Source organism: Nannobrachium achirus (genome assembly GCF_963921795.1).
Source record: "Nannobrachium achirus genome assembly, chromosome: 15".
NCBI classification, from domain to species: domain Eukaryota; kingdom Metazoa; phylum Chordata; class Actinopteri; order Myctophiformes; family Myctophidae; genus Nannobrachium; species Nannobrachium achirus.
Genome location: NC_137822.1, coordinates 24,700,124 through 24,724,276, shown reverse-complemented (window position 1 = coordinate 24,724,276; position 24,153 = coordinate 24,700,124). Strand labels below are relative to the sequence as shown.

General features: G+C 41.5%; 1 protein-coding gene across 2 annotated transcripts in view; it reads right to left on the bottom strand.

Moving 5' to 3' along the window:
* sardh (sarcosine dehydrogenase) overlaps window positions 1-20,142 on the bottom strand; it is a 65,265-nt gene extending 45,123 nt beyond the window's left edge. Inside the window, exons 1-10 of one of the 2 annotated variants that reach the window (XM_080743807.1) lie at window positions 20,002-20,142; window positions 17,575-17,760; window positions 16,499-16,635; window positions 14,151-14,329; window positions 11,265-11,444; window positions 10,259-10,382; window positions 8,729-8,829; window positions 7,803-7,907; window positions 5,952-6,081; window positions 1,933-2,019 (exon numbers count right to left, since the gene is read on the bottom strand). In XM_080743807.1, the coding sequence (XP_080599933.1) occupies window positions 1,933-2,019; window positions 5,952-6,081; window positions 7,803-7,907; window positions 8,729-8,829; window positions 10,259-10,382; window positions 11,265-11,444; window positions 14,151-14,329; window positions 16,499-16,635; window positions 17,575-17,756 (1,225 nt within the window). In that variant the 5' untranslated portion in view covers window positions 17,757-17,760; window positions 20,002-20,142. Of the gene's footprint in view, window positions 1-1,932; window positions 2,020-5,951; window positions 6,082-7,802; window positions 7,908-8,728; window positions 8,830-10,258; window positions 10,383-11,264; window positions 11,445-14,150; window positions 14,330-16,498; window positions 16,636-17,574; window positions 17,761-19,900 lie in introns of both variants that reach the window. The other variant, XM_080743806.1, reaches the window with a different exon arrangement.
* Between the last annotated feature and the right edge of the window lie 4,011 nt (window positions 20,143-24,153).

The window sequence follows — 24,153 nt, the reverse complement described above, 5'->3', positions numbered from 1 at the left end:
TGTGTGTGTGTGTGTGTGTGTGTGTGTGTGTGTGTGCACGCTCACGCGTGCGTGCATGTAGGACGGGAGTGTCAGTGGATTCAGTGTAAAGACAAGAACACTACATTATTCATATTTTACCAAGAGTATGTCCACAGAGATTGGCAAGGGCTAAGCCAGAGTCAAGCAAAAAAAACTATGCTATCATCACTTCTCATTCATATTCCTAAGTCAATTTTCCCATTCCTAAGTCAATTTTCCCTAGCATTTCTCGACTGTGTTTTAATATTACTCTGAATATGCAATGCAATATTTTGTTCAGTTTTGTGCAAAATCTAGATGTCAATTTTAGCCAATGAGGATGGAAAATGAAAAATCTAACAGATGTGTTGATCACATGACTATAGAGATCATGTCTATTGTGTGAAGATTTGATCAAATCTGAAGAAGTAATATAAAAAAATGTGTTTTAAATGCAGGGCTGGCGGAGACAAAAGACAAAAAAATATATTTCTTTTTTTAAAACTGCATTACCATGGACACAAGATCATGGTACTGTATAAGCATCACCCAACCATCTGTCCCTTTCACTCTCACCGCCACCTCTTAATAAAATATACTAGAAGTTAGAGATCGCGCCCGCTTTGTGGGCGCTCACAGCTACGTTGCAGCAGTGATCCAACTGATATAGACATATATGGAGATCTGCATCTGTCAGTCCGACCTCTCCAAGGAACAATTAGCTTCACTGCAGCTAAAAGGGCACCACACTATATTCTATACTATATTTACAGTCTAACCACGAGACGCATCGCATGATGATGCAATGCGTTGCTAGCTTGAAAATCTGTTATTTTCAGGCAACTCTTGTCTCAGAAGTGATCTACAACACTGGTTCTCGACCTGTGGGTCGGGACCCACAGGGGGGTCCCCAAATTATTTTGGGGGGTCCCCAGATGATTGGCTTGATGTGCAACATTGTTTTCTTACTCAACAGTAAACAAACCAGCTTAAAGTTTAAGTTTATGGAGGGTATCTACACATTTCTAAAGTGACAATTTAAGGACTTTTTAATACCTCTAAAATGATAAAGTAAACACTGGCCAAATTGTCAAATATTAGAGGCAGAAATTGTGAAAATAGCCGATCTACATGCTCACAACGCCTCGTGTTGCGAGGCGTTGTGAGCATGTTTCGGCAAAGAGGTTTGAAAGTTCAAGTTTATTATTAAGTATTTACAGTTCAAGTGGTTAAATATCTGAAACACCAATTTACATGAATCCAAAATACACTGATGATTGTGCTGTCAAACAACGAAACGATATGGAATCTATGAAAAGGCTGTGGGGGTCCCTGCTTCATCTCTCTCAACTAAGGGGTCCTTGGCCTGAAAACGCTGAAGACCCCTGCTGTAGCAGAGGCTCTTATCACAGACTGACTCATAATGAGTGAGTAGGCAGCACTTCCATGTCTCACTTTCACAGTTAGTACACATGGTTATTGATGGGACACACCAGCCAGGGGCGTCACAAGGGGTAGGAAAGTGGGACTGAGTTACAAGGGCCCAAGGTGGAGGGGCCTTAGTAACTTTAGCTATTGAAAAATAGCAGATATACAAGCTCTCTGCGAGCTTGTAGATCTGCTATTTTTGAAAAGTCGTGAAAATGTGCGCAAATCTTTGAATATATGTATTTTTTAAGTGAACATTTGTAACTCAAATTTTGCTTCTGGGGGGTTCCTGGAACTAAGGGGCCCGCAGTGAATCCTTGTACCCAGGGCCCAGAATTTGGTGTGACGCCCCTGACACCAGCTGTCGCCAGGATCGAACTCGTGACCTTCCAATTACAGGATTGCCTTTCCAAAGCAACGGGGCATCCTGCCACCGTTCTCCCCCTCTCTCCTGACATTATTCCTTCTATCTGTATATTATCCGCCCATCTCTCCCCTACTTACCAGCACTGTTGAAACCACAGCCCAGGAAGAATCCTCTGACTTCTGGAGCCTCTCCCATGAGGGGTTTATGGTCTGCTGTGAAAGACTCTGAGGAGACACGGAGACAAATAAGAGTTTGGAGCCGTTACACGTAAACACATTGCCATTATGTCAGCACACTAAACACAGTTATCAAATGCTGAAATGTGCTTTATCAATTAGAAAATATTTATGTGATAAAACACTAAAATTGTTCAAAACATGTCTTTCAAAATGAATAAGCGCCGAACTGTAAGCCTGGGCATATTGTAAAACATTGTCAATAGAATCGACTGGTTGCAGCTGAACTTTAATTTAATAGAAAAATAGAGAAACCGAGAGTCAGTCTCTCTCTCTCTCTCAGGGCGTTCACTGAGACCAAGATGGAGAGAGAGAGAGAGAGAGAGAGAGAGAGAGAGAGAGAGAGAGAGAGAGAGAGAGAGAGAGAGTGCAACAGACAGAGAGACTGAGGGAGAGAAAGAGAGTAAGAGTCTGAGAGTGACAGAGAGAGAGCGAGAACAATGAAGAAAGAATTCGTCAAGGTCAAGTATTTCCTTTAGGGGGTACGACTGAAAGATTTACACAAAACACACACGCTCACAAAATGGTGATAGCCTAACCAGCAATAATCTAAAAAGATTTCTGCTCTATTCACCCTGCTGTCCCTTCGGGGAACAGGCCAAACATCTAAACCCAATGCTCCACATGCCATTATTAGCAGGCACACAGCAGTAAACACAACACTAGAATTGAAAACACACAATTAGGTTTGCTAAGGTCACAGTGGGGAGATATACTTGGGCTGGTTTCTAGGCTAAAGATTCAGACAACATCCCAGACAACAATTCTCTCTCCCATCTGTTTTACTCTACATGTCTGTCTTCTCTCATAGTCTTTCTCTACATTCTTCCTGATATCGATCTATCTAATACAGCAGGGGTTCTCAAACCTTTTTAGACTGTGACCCCCAAAATAAACATATTTGAACTGGGGACCCCCACCCTGACAAGCACTTGGAATTGTAGGTATTACACTTAATGTGACTCGGTTCCACAGATAAATATTGTGAAAATAGCAGATCCTACATGCTCATCTCGAAATGCAAGGCGTTGTGAGCATGTAGATCGTCCATTTCACAATGTTCGCCTCTTACTTAATATTTGACAGTTTGGTATTAAAACAGTCTTGAAAGTCCTTAAATTGTCACTTTATAAATGTGCAGATACCTGTATGCATAGCCGCCCGCCTCTCATTGAAAATGAATTACTAGGAGGCGGTGACCGCGTATCGTCTGGAACGCACTTAATACAGTATATATACATTTCCCCCCTCTTTTCTTTCCTGTGTATTAGTATGCATGACTGTAGGGTTTTCTGCCTGTGAATCTTTAAACATCTTTTATCTGTGCAAACACAAAAGCAGCGAGACACATACATCAGGGTTATATCTCTTCAGGCAGCTCATTAACAGTCCACTCGCACTGTTGCACTAGTGCTTTTGTCTGCTTACGGTCACAGATATGACATGATAAAATACCCTCAGTAAGTCACACATCGATTAGACAGACAGATAGACTTTTCTCCCAACCCAAATCCTAGCTTAAACCCTACATAGTCAGGCATACATTCCTTATGCGCGATGATGTGAAATGGCGTGTTGACATCATTTCCCATCCACATCAAGTTTGTACAATGCAGTTTGTATCAAGATTCCACTCCTCAATCCTCCTTGAACTAGCTGCACCTGAATGATAGTCAACCGCAGCTTCTCATGGGCACCTTTTTGAAACTTGGTATTGTACTCGGCAAATACACTGAAGTGATTCTCTTCCTACTCGACATGTCTAACATGCTGTGGTGTCCTTGAGGTTTGCTTTAATCCATTAAAACCGAGAAAACATCTGTATCATTTTAGATTTTTGCGTTGGCCATTTAACACATGGGCTGCTCAGGTTTATAACATTTCTAGCTGTTGCTGCTGCCGCCGTTCACTCACGCTTTATTTTGAAGAGCCTCGGAAGCTTTGTGCGTGTGCACGTGGGTGTCCACTGACGATTGAGGAAGATAATCCCTTTGTTTACAAAAGCTCGCGAAACTAAAATCCAAACGGGAGCCGTCCATCGCGTTATAGTGTCGCCGTGAAAACAATCAGATCTCTGCTTCCCTGGCGTTCTTTTCACCTCATTCAGAGATAAAGCCCTTTTTATGTTTCAGAGTAGAATGGAAAACAATGCAACCAGCGCGTGCCTTTTTTTCCTCTCTCTCTCTCTCTGCTACGGGGTGACGTATGGACTCGGGTCATTCAGAGGGCAGGCAGCAGCACGTACAGTTAACCCTTCGTTGACTCGTCCAGGGAAGAGACAACTCCTTTTGGCATGGTGACACCTAGTGGCCTTAACTCGTTACTGAACGAGTTTGGCACCATGATTGTTAAAAATAGCAGATATACAAGCTCACGGCGCATCAGATGTGCCATTTTTGAAAAGTCTTGAAAGTGTGAGAACTACTGATTTAGAAGGCATTTGTTCAATCGACCTCAGGTCTTAACCCATTCAGGCCGGGAACACATTTTGCTGTTTGGGAGGGGCTTACAGTACATGTACAGTATGTAGCAACATATTTGTTTTGTAGGCTAATTTCTGATTTAGCCCTATTCTATAGGTTAGGCCTAACTCGATCACAGTTCCTCAGGCCTCTGGTTAGTGGTTACCCTCCTTTATCACTCCACATTGAATTCCTCTCCTCACAACTTCTCCTATCACTGCTTCACGGATGACTTGCAAATGTTTTTCCTCTTCCTTTCCTTAGCCACAAAAGTTGAAGAGCTCATCTCTAAATGCCTGGCTGACATCTCTCAGTGGATGTCATCCCACCACCTCAAGCTCAGCCTATATAAAATATACAAGCTTATCTTCCCTGGGAAGTCTTGTCGCCTGCAGGATCTTTCCATTTCCATTGACATCATCTTGGTGGCATGTGCTCAAACGGACAAAACCCGACTGGTCCGTGGTCTAATGACTAATGTGACTTGCTAATTGTTCTTGCATCTTATTCCCCGTGGACTAATGACAAGTGACTAAGATCATATAAAATAAGATAAGACCTTTATTGATCCCGCAAGAAAAGGGCAAGAAAAGAGAACTGTACATTCAGGATGTCTAGTTTTGATTAAATATTGAGGATCACCCAAATATTATAAGAGTATTTTCTTTCCTTCATATAAGGTTACACATAACATTGGAGAAAAGCCAAACTTGTCCTTGGAAATATATCCCTGCTGCTAAACCTTCCCACAATCTCCAAGAGGAGAGGATTTAAGGGGTTGTCCACAATAACGTCCAGCTTCCTCACTATATGGACCTTCATCACCTCCTCCACCTCCAGTACAGGTTATCCCTAAGAGGGAGCTACAGTGGCTCTCCCGAACAGCCTTTTCAGGTTGCTTATAGCATGCAATCCCAAAGAAGAGAGAGCTATTCTAGCCATTACAGACTGATAGAAGATCTGCAGTATCCTGTTACAAACACAGAAGGACCTCGGCCTCCTCTATCTATACTAGATAAAAGGTCCAGCAGATCAGGAGTCGCCAGCCTTTTAACATTCTTAAAAGGAAATAGGGTTCTGTGGCCCATACATAGCGGTAGACAGTTTACTGTATTAGATTTAGTATCACTTTACTGTAATGCAAAAAAAAGAAAAAAAAACATGAAATCAGAATCAGTATGGCCTCTCATATAGACATATGAGGAATTTGACTGTAGTTGCTTTGTAGCTTGTAGTTTTAAGTCGCTATGGACAACGGCGTATGGCAAATACCTATATTGTAACAGGAATTTTAATTGTGTTTGTATCTTTTTGCTTATAGATAAAACAATAAAAAATAAAATAAAAGTCTGGCCATGTGTGTGCGTGTGTGTGTGTGTGTGTGTGTGTGTGTGTGTGTGTGTGTGTGTGTGTGTGTCTCTGTGTGCGCGTGCGTGTGTGTGTGTGTCTCTTAGTTACCTGGTCCACAGACAGTGGATTTAATTCCAGTCTGCTCCAGAGCAGGAACTCGGTTTATGGCGCCCTCTATGTGCTGCATGAACACATCCCAGTCCAGATCGAACAGGCTGAATGCAAACTTATCGGACACCTAGGAAACAACACACATAAACAACAGTCTACATTTTCCAAAAGGAATTGCATGTAGCCTAACCAGACAGACATAAAACATATCCCCAAAAGAGGATATCAAAAGCAGAGGCCTGGATTTCCCCACTCATCCCCCCAGCAAATCGAAGCCCTGCATACTATACATGCGCACACAATCATATGTCCCAACTCCCAAACATGGGAAACTTGTACACACTACAGACCACTAATCTTACAAGCACAACTCAGCCAATATATTTTTGAAATAATTATAAATTATATTATTTGTTAAAACGAATGTCTTTAAAGATAATGATTCTAAAGATAATGATTCTAATGCTTGCAGACACAATGATGTAAGAAGACTCATAGATGCGGTGCACCAATCTTTAGCACCTCTTGCTGGTGGGTCTAAAAGTTTGTTTATGTCCTCAAAGTAACACAGGGGCACAGACTTTTAGTTAAATATTAAACAATAACACAGCTGCTATTGTGGTGTCTCTAGACCATTGTGTCAGAACGGTTCCAACAGAAAAGCTTGTCCGTAATTTTAACCAGCCCATAACCCAGCTTTTGCCTTCATAGTTTTTGATTAAATATTGATGCCTGCTGGCGTCGCCGGTTCGATTCCCGATCCGGACGACCTTTGCCACATGTCGTTCCCCATCTCTCTCCCCATTTCCTGTCAGTCTACTGTCCTATCGAATAAAGGCATAAAAAGCCCAAAAACAAATCTTAAAAAAAAAAAAAAATATATATATATATATATATATTGAAGATCACCCAAAAGAGGATATATTCTTTCTTCCTCTTTCATATAAACCAAGATAGTTTCACGCATATCACTGCAGAATAGCAAAACATGTCTGTCCTTGGATATCAAAGGAGCAATTAAGTTTATCAAAGACCCTGTAGCCATCCCTTCAAAGCCATCGATCCAGACTCAGGTGGTGTCTTCTCTTCAATCACTCTGTTAATTCTGCTCTCTGCACTTTTCTCTCTTTTCTTCTAGAGCTTTCACACTACATCAAAGCACCCATTGACAGATGGAGAAAAGAAAATCTGCCGTGTAGAATGTCTGTCAAAGCTCTGCCACTAAGATGCAACAAGCCTGTCTGCGCTACTGCAACACTTGGTAGGGGCAAAAGTGTGACATGACGTGACGTGACGTGACGTGACGGACGGACAGGCGGACAGACAGACGGTGGAGCTTTTCATAGTCACTTGCGCCCTAACGGTCGCAACTAAATCTTGCTTATCTTTTTTTTTTAAGGTATTTGTGTTCCATTTTTATTTGCTTCCTTGTAAGTCAAAATGTTCTCAAATAGACACTTCAATCAAGTTACGTATTTCAAATTGATTTGAAAGGTTTGCAAAAACACGGGTCAAAACGTCGGTAATGGGTGGTCTAGGACTCTCCAAAATCACAATCAGGTCCAAACAGGTTTAAAACGGACAGTAATTCCAGCAGACAGTTGGACGGATAAGATAGGAGGACCAACAGTAATTCAAAGAGACGATCATGCACACAGACAGGGGGTCAAACAGTCGGACAGAATTCAGATTTTCAGAACTACTTGATGCTGTCTAGTCTCAACCAAGAGTGGGACACAATAAAAGGTACCCCCCCACCAAAAAAGAAAAAAGAACATTTAAGGTCACCTTGCCTGACATTAAAACGGACAGAAAGACAGCCAGAGAGTTATTCAAGTATCACTTTACCTCATCCCAGAAGATAGGATTGTCTTCATACCCCCCCACGGAGAGAGCGTCTCCTTGCAGACGCAGGTACACTGAAGCATCATGGTCCCTGACATTTGGCATATTCTGAAAAACAAACAACAACAAACAAAGAAAAGACAAGTAAGAATAAAAAAAGAAATAGAATCTATGATTTAACTGTGATGAACAACTCAACAATTCCATGTAGACTAAAAAAACTAAAATACCTGAGTGAAAGTTCAGAGGGCAGAACTGATGTCTGGTCTTACCTGCAGTGGTATAAAGTAACTGTACTTAAGTACAGTTGTGAGGTGTTTTTACTTGAGTGGAGCATCTCCAATTGCCAATACTTTTACTTCTACCCCACTACATCGGAGGCAAATATTGTACTTTTACTTAATTTTGTGAAAACTTTATTTACTAGTTACTTTGTAGATTTTGATTAGATTTTGAAACATGCATTAACCACCTCAGCCCTATATATATACATTTATTTACACCATTCGAAAATAGCCGATCTACATGCTCACAATGCGACACTTTGTGAGCTTGTAGATCTACTATTTTCAAAACATTTTTAATACACTTGAAAATTTGAAATGGGACATTCTGCATAATGAGTACTTTTACTTTTGGTACTTTAAGCACATTTTGATGCCAATACTTTTACTCAAGCACATTTCGAGAACAATGGCTTCCACTTTAAAATTGTAACTTTTCAGGAATAGAACGCCTGCAGTTTCTATAAGCTGGATTGGCAATCGATGATGTCACAAGACGATGGGTTTCTGACCTGCCCACAGCCCTCCTCTGAAAAATAAAAAAAGCTATTTTTGAGTGAGGACCAATTATATGAACATAGGTTGAAAAGTGGTGGAGTGCCCCTTTAAGCAAGAAATGTGAGCACTTTTTCCACCACTGCTTACCTGTATACCCTCAATTCTCTCTGTTACAACGTATGCATGGTGCATAGCAACGAGAGGCACCCTGACCCCTGCCATGTCACCCAGCTTGGTGGCCCACACACCTGCATGGCACACGTGGACAGACACACACAACATATCAAAACTCTCTCCTACAAATCAAGAATCCCTTTTATTTAAAAGGTTACTGTTAAAAACAAGCTACAAAGGACCCAGACCAACTAGTGGACATACAGCCCCTTCATTATTTTCTTATTATAAAACAGGTAGTTTCGACGGAGCAATCTGATTGGTTGAAATGGCTCTCTACCCGTGCAAATAATAAGCACTACTGCACAGTCTCATTTTAGCTGTGCTGATTGCGAAAGAGCTGAAGCGCTGCGGCTAGGCTAGCATAGTTTTCATGTGAAGTTCAGGGACATAGTAGCTAAATGAGGCATTAAAAACGTACAAATTCCTATTGGAATATATTAATTACAATGAAATGAAGTTGATGTGTTTTTTTTAAGGGCAACTTTTGTATAATCGTAATATTACACTTGAGGGTTGGCCTTATCACGGTTATTTGCACGTCAGCCCTGCCTACGGAACTCGCCTTCGGCTCGTTCCTGCAGCAAGGCTGGCGTGCTGGGCATTAGATGAGGTCTGAGCTGGTTTAAGGTGCTTAACCGTGATAATGCACACCCTCTTGTGTAATATTGCTTAATTATAGTATGCAGAAAGATCAAAGGGGCCTTCACAGCACCTAAAGCCAGGCCAGAGTCACATTAACCAGGTTATCCAACTATCCTTTTGCACTCAAGTTCTGAGACAAACAGGAGAGGCCCCTAAATCAGTTACGGACTACCCTCTGGTGGTCAGTGCAAGAAATGCAAGGGCAAACTGTACTGTAAAGCACACCTAATCTGCAAGAGAGATTACAGGGCCCTATTTTACACCCAGTGCAAAATGAGGCTAAGCATAGTGCTACTAGTTTACAATCAAAACTAGGTGTGGTGAGGCATTGCTATCTTCCGTGAAGTAAGAAAAGTGAGAAACGACTGCACCTTAAACCAGCTCAGACCTCATCTAAAGCCCAGCACAGTCGAGGTGCAGTATTTCCCTGCTATTTAAAGAGCGCATTATTCCGATTAAGATACGCCCATACGTAGGTCAGTTCACAACGCGCGTACACAATGCAATAAAGATCCATCCGAATTTAACTTTACATTTTTTTGTTAAAAAATTGTTTTGTTATTCTTAATATGAATATTGACTACTAATAATGGGGGGGAAAAATGTTTCAAACAGCTTTCAAACAGTTGAAAGGTAGATGCTGCATGATTCATGACATGTGCATCTTTGAGACAGAGAGAGAGAGAGAGAGAGAGAGAGAGAGACAGAGACAGAGCGACATACAGTGCGTAGACGCTATATTTTCATAACATTTGCCTTTTGTTGGGTTTCATAATTAAAATGTGTTAATCAAATTCTCTATAAGTAGACTAGATTCCATCAGAGTAGTTACAGTACTAATATATATTGAAATCTAACCTGCACAGTTGACCACACAGGATGTCTCAATGGTGCCATGAGCAGTCTCTACCGCTTTGACTCTCTTCACTCCGAGGTCATCTGTCCGTACCTGGATACCAGTCACCGGACAGTTCTCTATCACCTGATTGGAGGAGGGACACACAGACACAAATGTCACATCCAATCGGATAAATAACCAAGATTCAAGGTTATTTTCCAGACGATAATAATAATACTACATTAATAGGGGGGTTCAACACGCAATGTTGATAGTGGATGTGATGTTGCCTAAATTAAACATGCTTTTTGGTGTGAAAGAATGGAATTATTCAAGAGTTATTGCGACCAAAGGTTGCAGTTTAGTATGTGAAACGGCACATGCTGACTCCGTCTGGACACTTTTTTACAGTCTATGGGTTTACCGCTCTGACATCATGCTCTGACATCACTGTGATATCAGCGGAACCACTCTAATAGAATGGGTTTGCCGCTCTGACATCACGCTCTGGCTTCACTGTGATGTCACACTAACAGAATCCCTTTTATGCCCATACTGTATATGGCGTTCCCTGATGTCATCAATATTAAGCCCATATCTAACAGGACTTCATATGGGAATGCCCATATATGGAGGCCACATCGGCCACACTAACAAAATCCATACATGACCAAGACAGATGGCCAAGACAGCCCATATCTGTGTGGCTGGTTCTACAGACAGGGATCTCCATGTATGGGCATAAAAGGGTATGATGTCAGATGTCATAGACATCATAGGACTTTCACATAACGAATAACTGAGTAAGCATGTTGTGTCCAAAATACATGACTGGCCAGATGGCCAAGACATGGCACAACCTCGCCCAGCACAGGTCGCTTGTCGCCCTGAGGCGTCTTACTAGTTTTTAACTCTCTACTTTATATTAGTTATTACAGTTAAAGGAAAGAAACAAATTTGAGGAGAGGAGAGGAGAAAGGAACAGGGATGAGCACATTGTGCCAGTAGTAGTATTGCACACATTACCGTTGCTCCCCTGGCAGAAGCAGCCCTGGTCAGTGTGGTGCAGGTGCCTGCTGGGTCCATGGTGCCATCCTTAGGAACATACAGCGTTCCGTATAGGTCATCAATATTCATCAGTGGATACAGATCTTTGGTCTCCGCAGGGGACAGGACGTAGGACTCGATACCGTAGACCTTACCCAGCTAGAGAGGAATCATTGAGAATATGATTAACTTTATTTAAGTTATGTATGTGTTCTTGGTCACGTGGTCTGCCTGGCCACTAAAGTACCATGCATAGTAGTACATAAACAACGCAGGGATACATAACGAACGGAGACGGAGAGTACTTTGATCCGGTCTCTCCGTAGCTCCGGACGTAATTGTCTCTGTCCGTAACGTTACGGACAACACTCAACCTAACGGATTAAAACCGATAAAAACGTACGTACACATGAAGTACCCGTGGCGAACTTTTGTCAACCGTGGGGGCAGTAGAGGGAGAAATGTTTCGTCTTTTTTTCTGGTATCCATTTCGTAGTAGGAGGAAGTAAAAAATAAAAATCACAAAGTAACGCTGAACAGTGAACAAGCCGTTCAGGACGCAGACCTGTTGCCACTTGTCAGTGTTGCCAGACGTACGATAATTATCGTATGTGTACGATAATTTGACCCTCTGTACGATGTACGATCAATAATTCCAAAAATGCCCAAATGTACGATAATTTCGCCATATCATCAAAAAGAGCGTGAATTCACTATTTTCCCTGGCTGCAGCCTGCTGATCTGGGATCTGGGTTGGCTTCTCAAAATAAGCCAGGAAATCAGTCAATCTGACCCTAGATCTGTACTTGGAGGCATTAAAAACACTGGTTGCATCTTTCCAGACCAGTTTCAGGCTTTTATTTGTGTAAACTCCAAGAAGTTGCCTGCCTCCACACAGCAAATCTGATGCGTTTTTGTCACGCAGGAGTCTAAAACGAGGTCGTTTCTTACACTAAAGACGCATTTTTTGGTGAAATTACGTTTTTACGCGAGTGATTTCTCTTTTTTGGCCGTGTACGATAGTTTCATGTCAAATACGATAATTCTGAGCCTCCGGTACGATAATTCAACATTTCCCATCTGGTAACACTGCCACTTGTACAACTGCAGTGCACACAGCAGCAGCGGAGGCAGAACGCAGAAGCAGCAAAGTGCCAGTGTCAGATCATGATACCATTTTAAATGATTATGATTGGTTTTAAAAGTTGTTCTTAACTTTATCCAAATAATAATATTAATAATAGGCTTAATAACAGCATTTTCCGACGGCGACGGCGTGCAGGGACATCAACTATGGAGTGAAAATAGAGTACGATGCCATTGAAAGAACGCACAGCACGGATGTAGGCTATTTACTTAATGCATGTAATCGCCGATGCCTATCAACATGTTTGCTCATTGGGAAGATGCATTTGGGTGCCATCTATTGGATACAGTATGTAATTGAACCGTATATAACACAGAGAACGGACGGAACTATGCATGTCGACGCAATTACCGTAAGTTCCTCCTCAACCCCAAACGTACACAAAATCATCCATCCGTAACTATAAATGGCCCTTAAGTCTTCAGCGGAACAGGATATATGCCCCTTTATTGCATGATTCTAGCTTAATTACAGGATTTTATCTGTAATTGTCAAGCAGACTAATTGGATAAGACGCTAATTATGAATAATTGCAACTATTAAAAACTTGCTGATATCAAATTCCTTTACATAAATTAACATAATGCCATCACATGATTTCTGGTCTTTTTGATTTCAAAACAGAAAGTGCCATGAATGCATGCATATTTTAAATGTTTTAAATGTTATTCATATCTTCCAATATTTGGGCATATAAAATATCTTAACTGATGATCACCCACTTTTCTCCCCTATACCACTTCGAATCAGTTCATCGCGGGCCTAGTATAAACGGCACCAGCACAGCTGCACTCTTAAACCCATTACTTCCAATAGCTTGTGCTGTGAAATGATGATTTGCCACGGTGAGCTCGGCTCAGCTCAAGTTCAACCTTGCTGAACTTTGACCGCCGTGCGCTGTGACCAATGAATGCACGGCAAAAACAAAACAAGGCATTCCAGCCCGGCTCAGATGAGAAATCATGCAGAGCGAAGATTAACCTGACAAACCATAATGGAAAATGGAAATAAGTCTTTATTGTTTTCTTTTTTCTGTTTTATCAACATTTTTAACCGTGTGCTGCCTCCAGTAGATTTTGTAGTGGCAAATTCTTATACTTAGTTTAGACATTACTGGCTGCTGATAGAACTTTTTGTTTAGACGTTTGCACAGAAACACGAGGTTCATATCAAGACCTTGTGAGGAAAGCGCTATGTTGGAAAGATGCTTACGCTCAAGCAGACATGTCAGGGTTGTCTTAACAGCTTGTTATAGGCAGATAGTAGAGGTCTTCACAGGTCCAATTTTAAGTACCCGAACCCAAATGGACCCGGGGAAAATGGAGCCGGACCCAAATGGCCCCGTCTATTATTTGGAATATGAGAACCGTTACCCGAGAAGCCCCGAGACATGATGGAGCCGATCCGAACGGCCCCGCCTGTTATTAGAAAAATTAGATCCGATACCCGGGCAGAGATGTCGGAACCGGAGCCAGACAGTAACAGCACCACCCCGCATCGAGGTCAATGCTCGTCGAAGATCTCTAATAGATAGACAATATGTGTAGTGTATGATAAATGCAGGTTATGTGTTCCTCTAAACACTAAGAATAACATTCTCTTCAAACACCCCTATCTCTTTCCCTCTAACCCCCCAATCATCCATCCATTTACCCCCTCTTCCTCTCACCTCTACCTAATGACCAATAACAAGGTATCTGTCTGGTGTCAGTACGGACCGACATGAGGCGCTTGTACTCGTCCAGTCTCTGTTTGTTGGAGGCGATGAAAAGACCTCCATTTTGGATCCATCCTGTGTGGAGGCCAGTCTCCTGCTCCAGGTCCCTGCTGATCACGTTCCTGGTGTGGGCTAGGAGTTCAACTTCCACATCACTGGGTCGCAGCTGCCACAGAAGGCCTGTTGGCATGTAACACAGGCACGAACGCATGTAATCATGCTTAACCCATTTAGGTCTAGGATTATTGACTGCTTTAACTATTGAAAAATAGCAGATATACAAGCTCACAGCGCGGCACCGAGTGCCGCGCTGCAAGCTTGTAGATCTGCTATTTTTGAAAAATCATGTTGTTGTTTTTTTGCAAGTCTTTGAATATATCTACTTAAAAGCGAACATTTGTAACTCAAATATTTACTTCTGGGTGGTCCCTGGGACAACATATTTTGAGATGGGGGTCCGTGGCCAAATACCTGTAATTTTGGGGGTCCTTGACATGAAAAGGTTTGAGAACACACAAGACTTGCACTCATTTTCACGATTTAAAAAAAATAGCAGATCTACAAGCTCGCAGCGCGGCACTCGGTGCCGCGCTGTGAGCTTGTATATCTGCTATTTTTCTAAAGTTAAAGCATAAAATAATGGTTAAAGTGGTTAAAATCTAACGCGACTCAGGCGCTTTCCAGGTATTTGAGTTAATTCTAATGTATTCACAGCACAATACATATTAAATACATATAAGCAGGCATACACTCTTAACATCTGAATATTATTCATATTACTCGTATATATGTGTGGGCGTAATGGTGTTGTTTTAAATACATTTATTTAAATGTATTTTATTTCTTACGGTATTTTTAAATCAAAATAACTTGTACAGCTCAGCAAAAGATATGGCAAAAATATGGCTAGTATCAGGCCTTTGATTTGTACTTGGTACCCATACACTGTTCTGTAAAGCACTGGCACGAATGAAGGCAAACCACTGGGTTAATCCTTATGGTATTAACTGTGTGGCTCTTACTCAGTCAATCTTTTTTGCACAGTTTAAAATGCATTGTTCATTAAGCCATCACTTGCACAAGCTAATCTCTAAAGTCAACTGAAGTCACATGCATCACATGAGTAATTATACACTGTCTTTTTTCCCCCCACAACACAAGTGTACACAATGATTAATTTTTCATATCTACCAAAATTTTTCAACATTAATAGCAAATCATTTTAACATGATACACATGATAAATAATTAAATATACAGATCATTCTAGCATTGGCCTATCAATTCCAAAACATTTTAAGCTTCACTTCAAAAGCTACATTACTTCACAACACAAATTCCTTTCATCTCAAATTAAATTATTGGAATTAGACATATTTAGCAGTATAAATGGTCAATGCTTGCAACTTGTATAGTGGCCTACAGAGTTGCGTTGTAAACATTGTAAGCTTGTAGATAGACTATATTCGGGCAAAGAGATTAGGTGTAGATGGGGAAAAAGGAGTGGGCCTACAGTAGGTTGACTCTCAAATACCTGGAACGCGCCCGAGTCGCGTTAGATTTGAACCACTTTAACCATTATTTTATGCTTTAACTATTGAAAAATAGCAGATATACAAGCTCACTGCCGCGCTGCGAGCTTGTAGATCTGCTATTTTTGAAAAATCGTGAAAATGTGTGCAAGTCTTTGAATATTTCAATAATTGTAGGCCTAAATGGGTTAAGAGCCCTGGGGCACTCAGGCTACTGTAACTATAATTATAGGATAATATAGTGGCTAGGCAGGTTTTTTGAAAATGAACTTTTGGAATGCTGAGAATAAGGGATCCAACAGCTATCTTGCATGAACTTTTGTGACAGTGAATACAAATGTAAATGAAAAGTATGTGATGTATTATTGCCCAATGTAAAAGTATTAAATAAAGTGATTATAGTGGGACTAAACGGTATTAGAGGAGCCTTTTCTATAAGAAACAATTTTGGAACAATTTTATGAAATTGCAGATGGTATCCACATACAAACTGCTGACACGGTGCTACAACAAAAGCTGAATCAAAATAGACACGATATTAATAACAAATATCTTTCTCTTGCTCTCTGGGGAAGGCAGTGAGGGTATAAATAATTAAATGTACCGCCAATGTGAAGGTTTCCCCTGCAGGATAGACACAGCAAGGTGCATCCCTCTACTGTCAAAGGTATGCACTGCATGTCATTGCTGAGAAAAGGTAAAAACTAAAATTGCGTCTCTAATATCAAGGAATCGACACAAAAGAATCTAAATTGATTAGTACTCTATTATACAGTAGCCCTGCACAAACCCCCCTTCCCCTACACACATGTTGGTACCTGCAGTGTGCCAGGTTGTTCCGGCAGTCAGTCTGTCCCTCTCTAGCAGGACAACATTGGTCATGCCCATTTTAGCAAGGTGGTAGATGGTCTGACAGCCCAGGCTGCCCCCTCCAATCACTACAGCATCTGCTGACCTGAGGCAGATAGCAGAGATCCAGTTAATCAACAACTTCATCATTAGGGTTTTTGATTGATTGAAGAATGTATTCGCAGTTTGCAATAGAAAAAAGTACAGTTTCATGACAGCACAAATCACTGATACAAGGTCAACTAAAAGGAGATCATAGACAGCCTTATGGCTTATTTACAAAGGAACCACGAGATTAGAAAGTGCTACTTTCCAAGCCTAATCCGTCACAGAATAAGCAGTGTCTAGGAATTGTGTTCAGCAACATACCGGTAATCACGTTGTAGAATACACCAACTCAATAACATGATGAGCTATGTGTATCCTGCAAGCCAAAGGAGGTCATGATGATGTTATGATAACGTCCTCCGATGACTCCGGTGACGTTCGGAACTATGCCAGATCACAGCCCATATGGGGATGATCTTGACCACATACGTCATATAGACTTTAGGATCATTGTTATTGTTTGTAATGTTAGTTGAAATATGAGCATGTAAGGTTATATTCTGGGATATATCTGACTAGTTATGATATTTATCTGGCCTCGATCGGATCGGACCCTCTCTGATTAATCCAGGACGTCCGTTTTCGTGGGCAGGATTTATGTTGGTTGAAATCAGGTGATATTCTAGGCCAGATCCGACTAGTCATGGTTTGACTTGATCTAGCCCCAATCAATACGTCACAGACTGGTCCAGGTCCTGACCGTGCTTGCTGGGTAAGCCATCAACACAATCAGAACTACCCTGCTTACCCAATTGAATATTTCAAAAGACATTTCTTAAAAATGTGTCTCTTTAAACTATGTTTGATTGGTCCACCCATCCATTGAGTAAACCCTCATCCATGCACAAAATCTAAACACCAACTGACACATCTATTCAAACATCCATCCCTCTACCAATGTATCTATTCACCTGTCCGTTCTTCCAAGCATCCTCACCTGGGTAGAGGTTTGGTAGGCCCTTGGACCCCACCTTCCTGTTTGAGGGTGGTCTCATAGGGAACATTCTTCTCCTGGGTGTGGTCTGAGCTGTAGGAGAGGACACTGACCCGGCATAGAGGGGAGAGCGGGGGTCGCACTGCTGACACTGCCCTCCAAACTCTGCTCCCTAGGAAGGCCATGGCCCTGGTAGACAAAGCACACACAGGGAGAGTGATTTTTTGGCATAGACTTCACTATATATCCAGGGAGAGTGCTTTGCATGTGTTTGCCATTGAATGTATACAGTATATCCGGGGTGTGTCTGCTGGCACATTTCCAATATTCTACAGTGGTGTAAACTGAAGTAAATATACATTTACTCAAGTACTGTATTAAAGTAAAATGTTTTACTTTACAATACTTTTATTTCTACTCTATTACATCTCAGAGGCGAATATAGTACTCTTACTCCACAACAATTCACCCTTTGTCAAGTCCCGCCCATTGTCCTGCCCCTCTCCACACCCATTGGTTGCTGTGTCTTGGAGGGACATTCAGTGGGACATTCCATCCACTGCCATGTTAATTCAGTTTCTTCATATTGTTATTGTGTGCTCAATTCTAATTTCAAACTTTGTTTCAGTCAATTGGAGCTGCTCAGTGGCAGCATAGTGAATCAGCATGCTTTTAAATGTTTTTATTTCTCAAAAAATTATGTTTTAGCTAATTCAACATAAAAAAGGCGGAACCAGGGCGGGACAAGGCAGATAGAGCCTGCTGGTTGGTCAGTCAGGGACCAACCAGGAGCCTAACAAAGGAGTTACTTTGTTAACCACATCAGCCCTATCCACGAGTTTCCTACGCCCCATAGTGCATTGCGCAAACGTCTGCACCGAGGTTCCGCCGCCGATTTACAAGCTCACAACGGGTTGCATCTGCGACGCGACGTGAGCTTGTATGTCTGCTGTTAAACCCGGAAGTTTGGTCCTGATAGTCTCCAGTAAACTCCCGCGGAAACTTGTGGATAGACTTTGGATATTTTGAAAATAGCCGACCCATTTACAAGCTCACAACGTGGAGTTGTTCAATAGGAGCAAAACAGGACATGTACAACTAGAAAATCAACCATCTTATCACATGTATTCATGGGTTGCATTTGTAGTCCTACACCAGCCATTTTGAGGACCAACACAGGTGTTTTGATTAACATAGAACATTGGTTCTATGCCAATCAGACAAATTGAAAACCTGTGTTGGTCCTCAATATGGCCGGTTTAGGACTACAAATGCAACCCATGAATTACAGGTATGTTTTGTCAGTTATTGAACTGAACTGAACTGCTTGCTTACCAAGCTAAAATGCTGAGTTCCTACTTGAGACTCATCAATAATTTTGAAAGAAGACAAACAGCTAACAGCTAATGATGTTTGGTAAGTTGAGCTTGCTAATTCAAACAGACCCCTAAAGTGTAGGCTACCATGATAATGTAAGTCACAGTAAAGTCACTGAAAGACATCACAGATAAAAGTCCAAAGGTATGTTTCTCACAAAAGTAGGCTACAAGACAAAAAAATTGCCAAAAACAGGATTATACAATTCATTGCAAACAGAACTTTGCTGTAAATACAAATGTGGAAGGTTATTTCACCCCATTTGCCCCTCTGCTCCCTGCAGTTATCAATGGAACACAAAAAACATGAGCAATTATTATACAAAAAATGACATGTAATAATTCCTTGCACAATAGATGCAAAATGGCCAATTTAATTTTCACTAAAAGTTATATTCAACATATGCCATTACAAGGACCTAACCCTAAAACCTAAATCCTAACCAATGTAGGACTAATGAGACGTCGGACTTATGGGCAGTCCCCACAAGGAGAGTTGACTAATAGCCGCCGCTGGTCCTGCAAACTGCTAAAATAATAAAATGCCTTTAAGTTGTCAAAATCTCAAATGTCAGCCCGAGAGGTTCACACGTGGGGAAAGCAGCTAAAGAATGCCTTCCTGTAAAATAGCCTATGCGAATTCCACGCATTGCCACGGCTGCGAGTAAACAAAGCAGGCTAAATTAGATCAAGAAAATATCGAAAGTTCAATGCACCCCGACACACGCAGATGTAGCCAAGTAAGCCTACACACCACGCAAACAACCAATCAAATGAATCAATCAAACATTTCAAATGAAACGGCACACTACTACTACTACTACTACTACTACTACATGCCACAGTGTCAAAACAGACACGAGCAAAGAAGCCAAGCACAACATATGCGATGTGTAAGTTTCTTCACGAGCAAGACAACAGTCGGCTGCAGAAGCTGCCACGCGCACACTTACAATCCTCTTCGTTTCCGCTCCTTTTAGAATTGTTTCCGAAATGCAGGCCCGTTTACAATCCAATAATAAAGAATGACTTGCCCGGAGAGAGAAGGACTTACTAAGCAGCACCGCGAAAAATGGCCGAATAGTTGTGTGTATTGCTGGGGGTCTCGGCCAAGCAGTGCGTGGCAGCTCTGGGGCTGTCAGATCCACGTTCGTTCCTATGGGACTAGAATAGATCTCGTAGTAATGTATCGTCAGCTACGTAACATCCAGCTGGGCTGCCCACACTCACAACACAAGGCTGCAGGGCTGAATGTAACATGGTACAGTAGGCTATAGCTGCAACCCAACAACACAAAGATTATGAAATCAATAAATTAATTTAAAATGCACCAATAGCATTTGTCTTCTGTTTGGAGATTAGGTTCCCTGTATTATTGCCCAAAACAAAAATATCCTGTAGCTCACCTAAACAAGTCTGGTCTGGTGTTATATTCAAGGATTATTTGAGGTAGCCTATAATTGATTTAAAAGATGAGTAAAAACTCATGTAGCCTACAAATGGAAAAGTGGGGAAGCTGAGTTTATGGTTGGTGCTGGTATTATACCCTTGACTTTGACTACATTGTTGAATATTTTGCTGTGGAAGTAGACACACATGACGATTTTCTATAACCGTATTTGGTTTTAACCTGCCTTTAAAAAAATGAATTATTCACTTTTTGCATCACAAAGTAAACAGACGTGAAATCAACTGGTCAGATCTCATCTTATTTATTTTCCTATTCACTCAGCCCCTCTCTCATTTGCTCACCTGCTCACTCACTTGATATAACAGGTTGAGGTTGCCAAGTAATAGAACATGTTACCGAGGCGAGGATAGAACCCTGGGGGACTCCGACATCCCAGGGCTCTATCCATGGCCCAGTCCCTTTTCCCCTCTACTATACTGTAGATGCGAGCTTGTAGATCTACTATTGGGGCGGCATAGCTCAGGGGGTAGAGAAACTGGTATTAGAGCACGAAGGGTATAAATCCCGAAGGGTTCCCAGTTCGAATCCGGGCTCCCCCTGAGTTAATGTCGAAGGGTCCTTGGGCAAGACTCTGAACCCCTAATTGCCTCCGGTGAGTAGGTTGGTGCCTTGCATGGCTTCCTCCGCCACCGGTGTATGAATGTGTGTGTGAATGGGTGAATGTAATGCAAAATCTATGTAAAGCGCTTTGGATTAAAAGCGCTATATAAATGCACCATTTACCATTTACCATTTACTATTCTCACAGATTGTTTGCCTTACTGTTATGACATGCCCAGGGATGCCAGGATTCAAGTGGTTACATTTTGTCATATTCCACTGGGACTGAGGCCGTTGAAGAAGACAAGTCGGTACAGGTTTATTCTGCTCTGCTCTATGCAGCCCAGGTCAGATAAGCCAAATATGTGGTTACAAAATCTTTTGACCCTTGAACCTCTTCTATTAGGGGCACTCTGCTGGTTTCAGCCACATGCATACTAGCTTTTTATCTCTCCTCCTTCTGTGTTCTCCCCCAAAATAATGTTTAAGCAATATTATCTATGATACAGCTGGCAATAAGGGGCTCATATTACCACAAGCCACCGTGAGAAGGTCAATAGGTCCCTAACAGGCCATGGAATAGTAACGGTTGAATGTTTCATCTTTAAAGTCAGCACAATAAGAGAAAGCATGCACATCAGCACTCCCATAGCTTTAATTCACCCCATCACCCTCTGCCTACAGATTACACAGTCATGACCATGTAATTATAGAGGTTCATCTGCATTCAGAGTGTTTGAGATATTGAACTTCAAAGATTTCATATTCTAAGTAGAAACGCTGACACACTGAGCAGTTGCCTTTTATAATTCAAATGGACTCTGAAGTCTGAACGTAAACAACATTACCTAGACGTTGGCAATGATTTATTATTGGCAATACAATGCATATAATCTAAAACAAAAGCCTTTATCTAATGTAGGTAGGTAGGTAGGTAGGTAGGTACCTTTATTATCCCAAGGGGGAAATCAGTTGCCCAGAGTTACAGAGAAGTATGAAAAAGATCAAATAAAAACAAGAACAGAGTACAGTAAAGAGCAAGGTACATCAAGAAAGGGAACAAATAATATATACATAAAGTGTCCTTGACCTTAAGCACAACTATCAATATAGTACAGTGCCCAAATCAAAACAGTCAATGCTAGTTAGTGCAACAAGTATCTCACCGTCATGTCAAACACAAGCAAAATACTCAAAAACTACTAACACAACCTAATAGTGTCCAAAGGTCAGTGCGATAAAAACTAGGGAAAAAAAGAAGAAAAAAATGGAATTGTGGCTGTTGGTTAATTTCTAATACGCCTACTATTGATCTACAAGGCCTCTGGGATGATGCGGTTTGGTTACATCATCACAGTTTTAAAAGCACATACAATGCACCCACAAATGTGCAAAGAGCTACTCCAACCAGCATAATGAAATATTAATTTAGTTTGATGCTCGATTAATTATTGTTAGGTGTGATGAGGAGTTTTGTTGTAGTTAGGAACAGACTTGATTTAGTTTTTGATTTATAGTAGCTAAAAAGTGTAGGATGTCAACACAATAAACTTGATGGTCTAAAACAAAAATGACATTTAACACCTGAAATTCCATGGCTTTCACATTCATTAGAGTGATTAGACTGAAGGAAGGAACCGGTTTTGAGCTGAATGGTCTGAATTGAAATTGTTAATGACAGATTTGATCAATCTGAGCGGTTCCTCCAGCCAGTGCAGAGCTCTGCAATAGCATATTTGTGTCACTAAACACAAGCTAGGTTTGTATGATACTGCTTACATTCTTAGAACATGTCTGTATCATATACCTGAAATATCTGCATGCAAGTATCTTTCACCAGTTTTATATTAAATTAAATTCAAACTACCAGACACACAGGATATACTCATCATTATATTGTCCAATCAGAAATACATGTAGGGATATTTATTTGGTCACAAAATGTGCCATGGAAAAAGCTATCTATACAGAGATGTACTGTATACTGAGATGAGTGGTCCTGTACAACCTGTTCTTCTATCATGTGCAAAACTGTCCTTAAGGGAAATTGTACAACAGTGTTGACTGTGGTATGGGTGTTGGGTATGACAATGTAACTTTGTGTGCACGTGTCTGTGTGTGTACGTGTGTGTGTGTGTGTGTGTGTGCGTGTGTGCGTGTGTGCGTGCGTGTGTGCGTGTCATAGGTGGCAGCTGTTACTATCTCCACTTCTCCCAGTCCTCTAAACCCAGAAATCAAGCCAAGCAAAAGTAGAACATGAGCAATGATCAAATCCGTCTAGCGGTTTACAGAAAGAACAGTGTGTGTGTGTGTGTGTGTGTGTGTGTGTGTGTGTGTGTGTGTGTGTGTGTGTGTGTGTGTGTGTGTGTGTGTGTGTGTGTGTGTGTGTGTGTGTGTGTGTGTGTGTGTGTGTGTGTGTGTGTGTGTGTGTGTGTGTGTGTGTGTGCGCGTGCGTGCGATGTGTTTTAATATACATACATAAATGTTTCTGTTAATATCTGAGCAGAACATGCATGTATGTTGTATACAGTATATATATCTTTTGTAGAGTATGTGTTTGTATGTACCCAATACAGTAAACCTATTGTGTCACACAAGCCAATCTACACGTTTAAATGATTTTTATTGAAAGATATGGACTAATACATTGTGCAAGGCTTCCTGGAGTCTCGCTAACAGTTGGCAGAAGACCTACGGACTCCTATATTTTGTATTTGTGTATGTTTAGAGCCCCTGGGACAACTAGACTATCTTTCAGTTCGCTAAGGCGCGCTACACACAGTTGCGACAGCTATCGTGTCCATGCAGTCTGAGAATGAGTGGGGAAGGTCCAATGCATTGTCAATGGAAGGATGTTTGTTTTTTTGTCGTTGCCGTGTCTCTTGGCCAAAAGACAGCCTTCGGTTGAGCAAGAGACACGGCAACAACAAAAAACCAAACAACCTTCCATTGACAATGCATTGGACTTCCCCTACCCCCCTCATTCTCAGACGATACGGAGAAGATGTCTCACGCATCTGTGTGAGTGCGGCCTGAGACACTCGTCGAGTAAAAACATCAACATCATGGAAGTCCTCTACGTGCGTCTTAATCTAAGGTTGTCTCTGGGCCGGAAGTCAGCCCTGCTCAGAATCTGAGCTGCACAAGTATGGGTAACTGGAGGAAAAGATGGCGCCGGAGGTTACCCATGTCTTA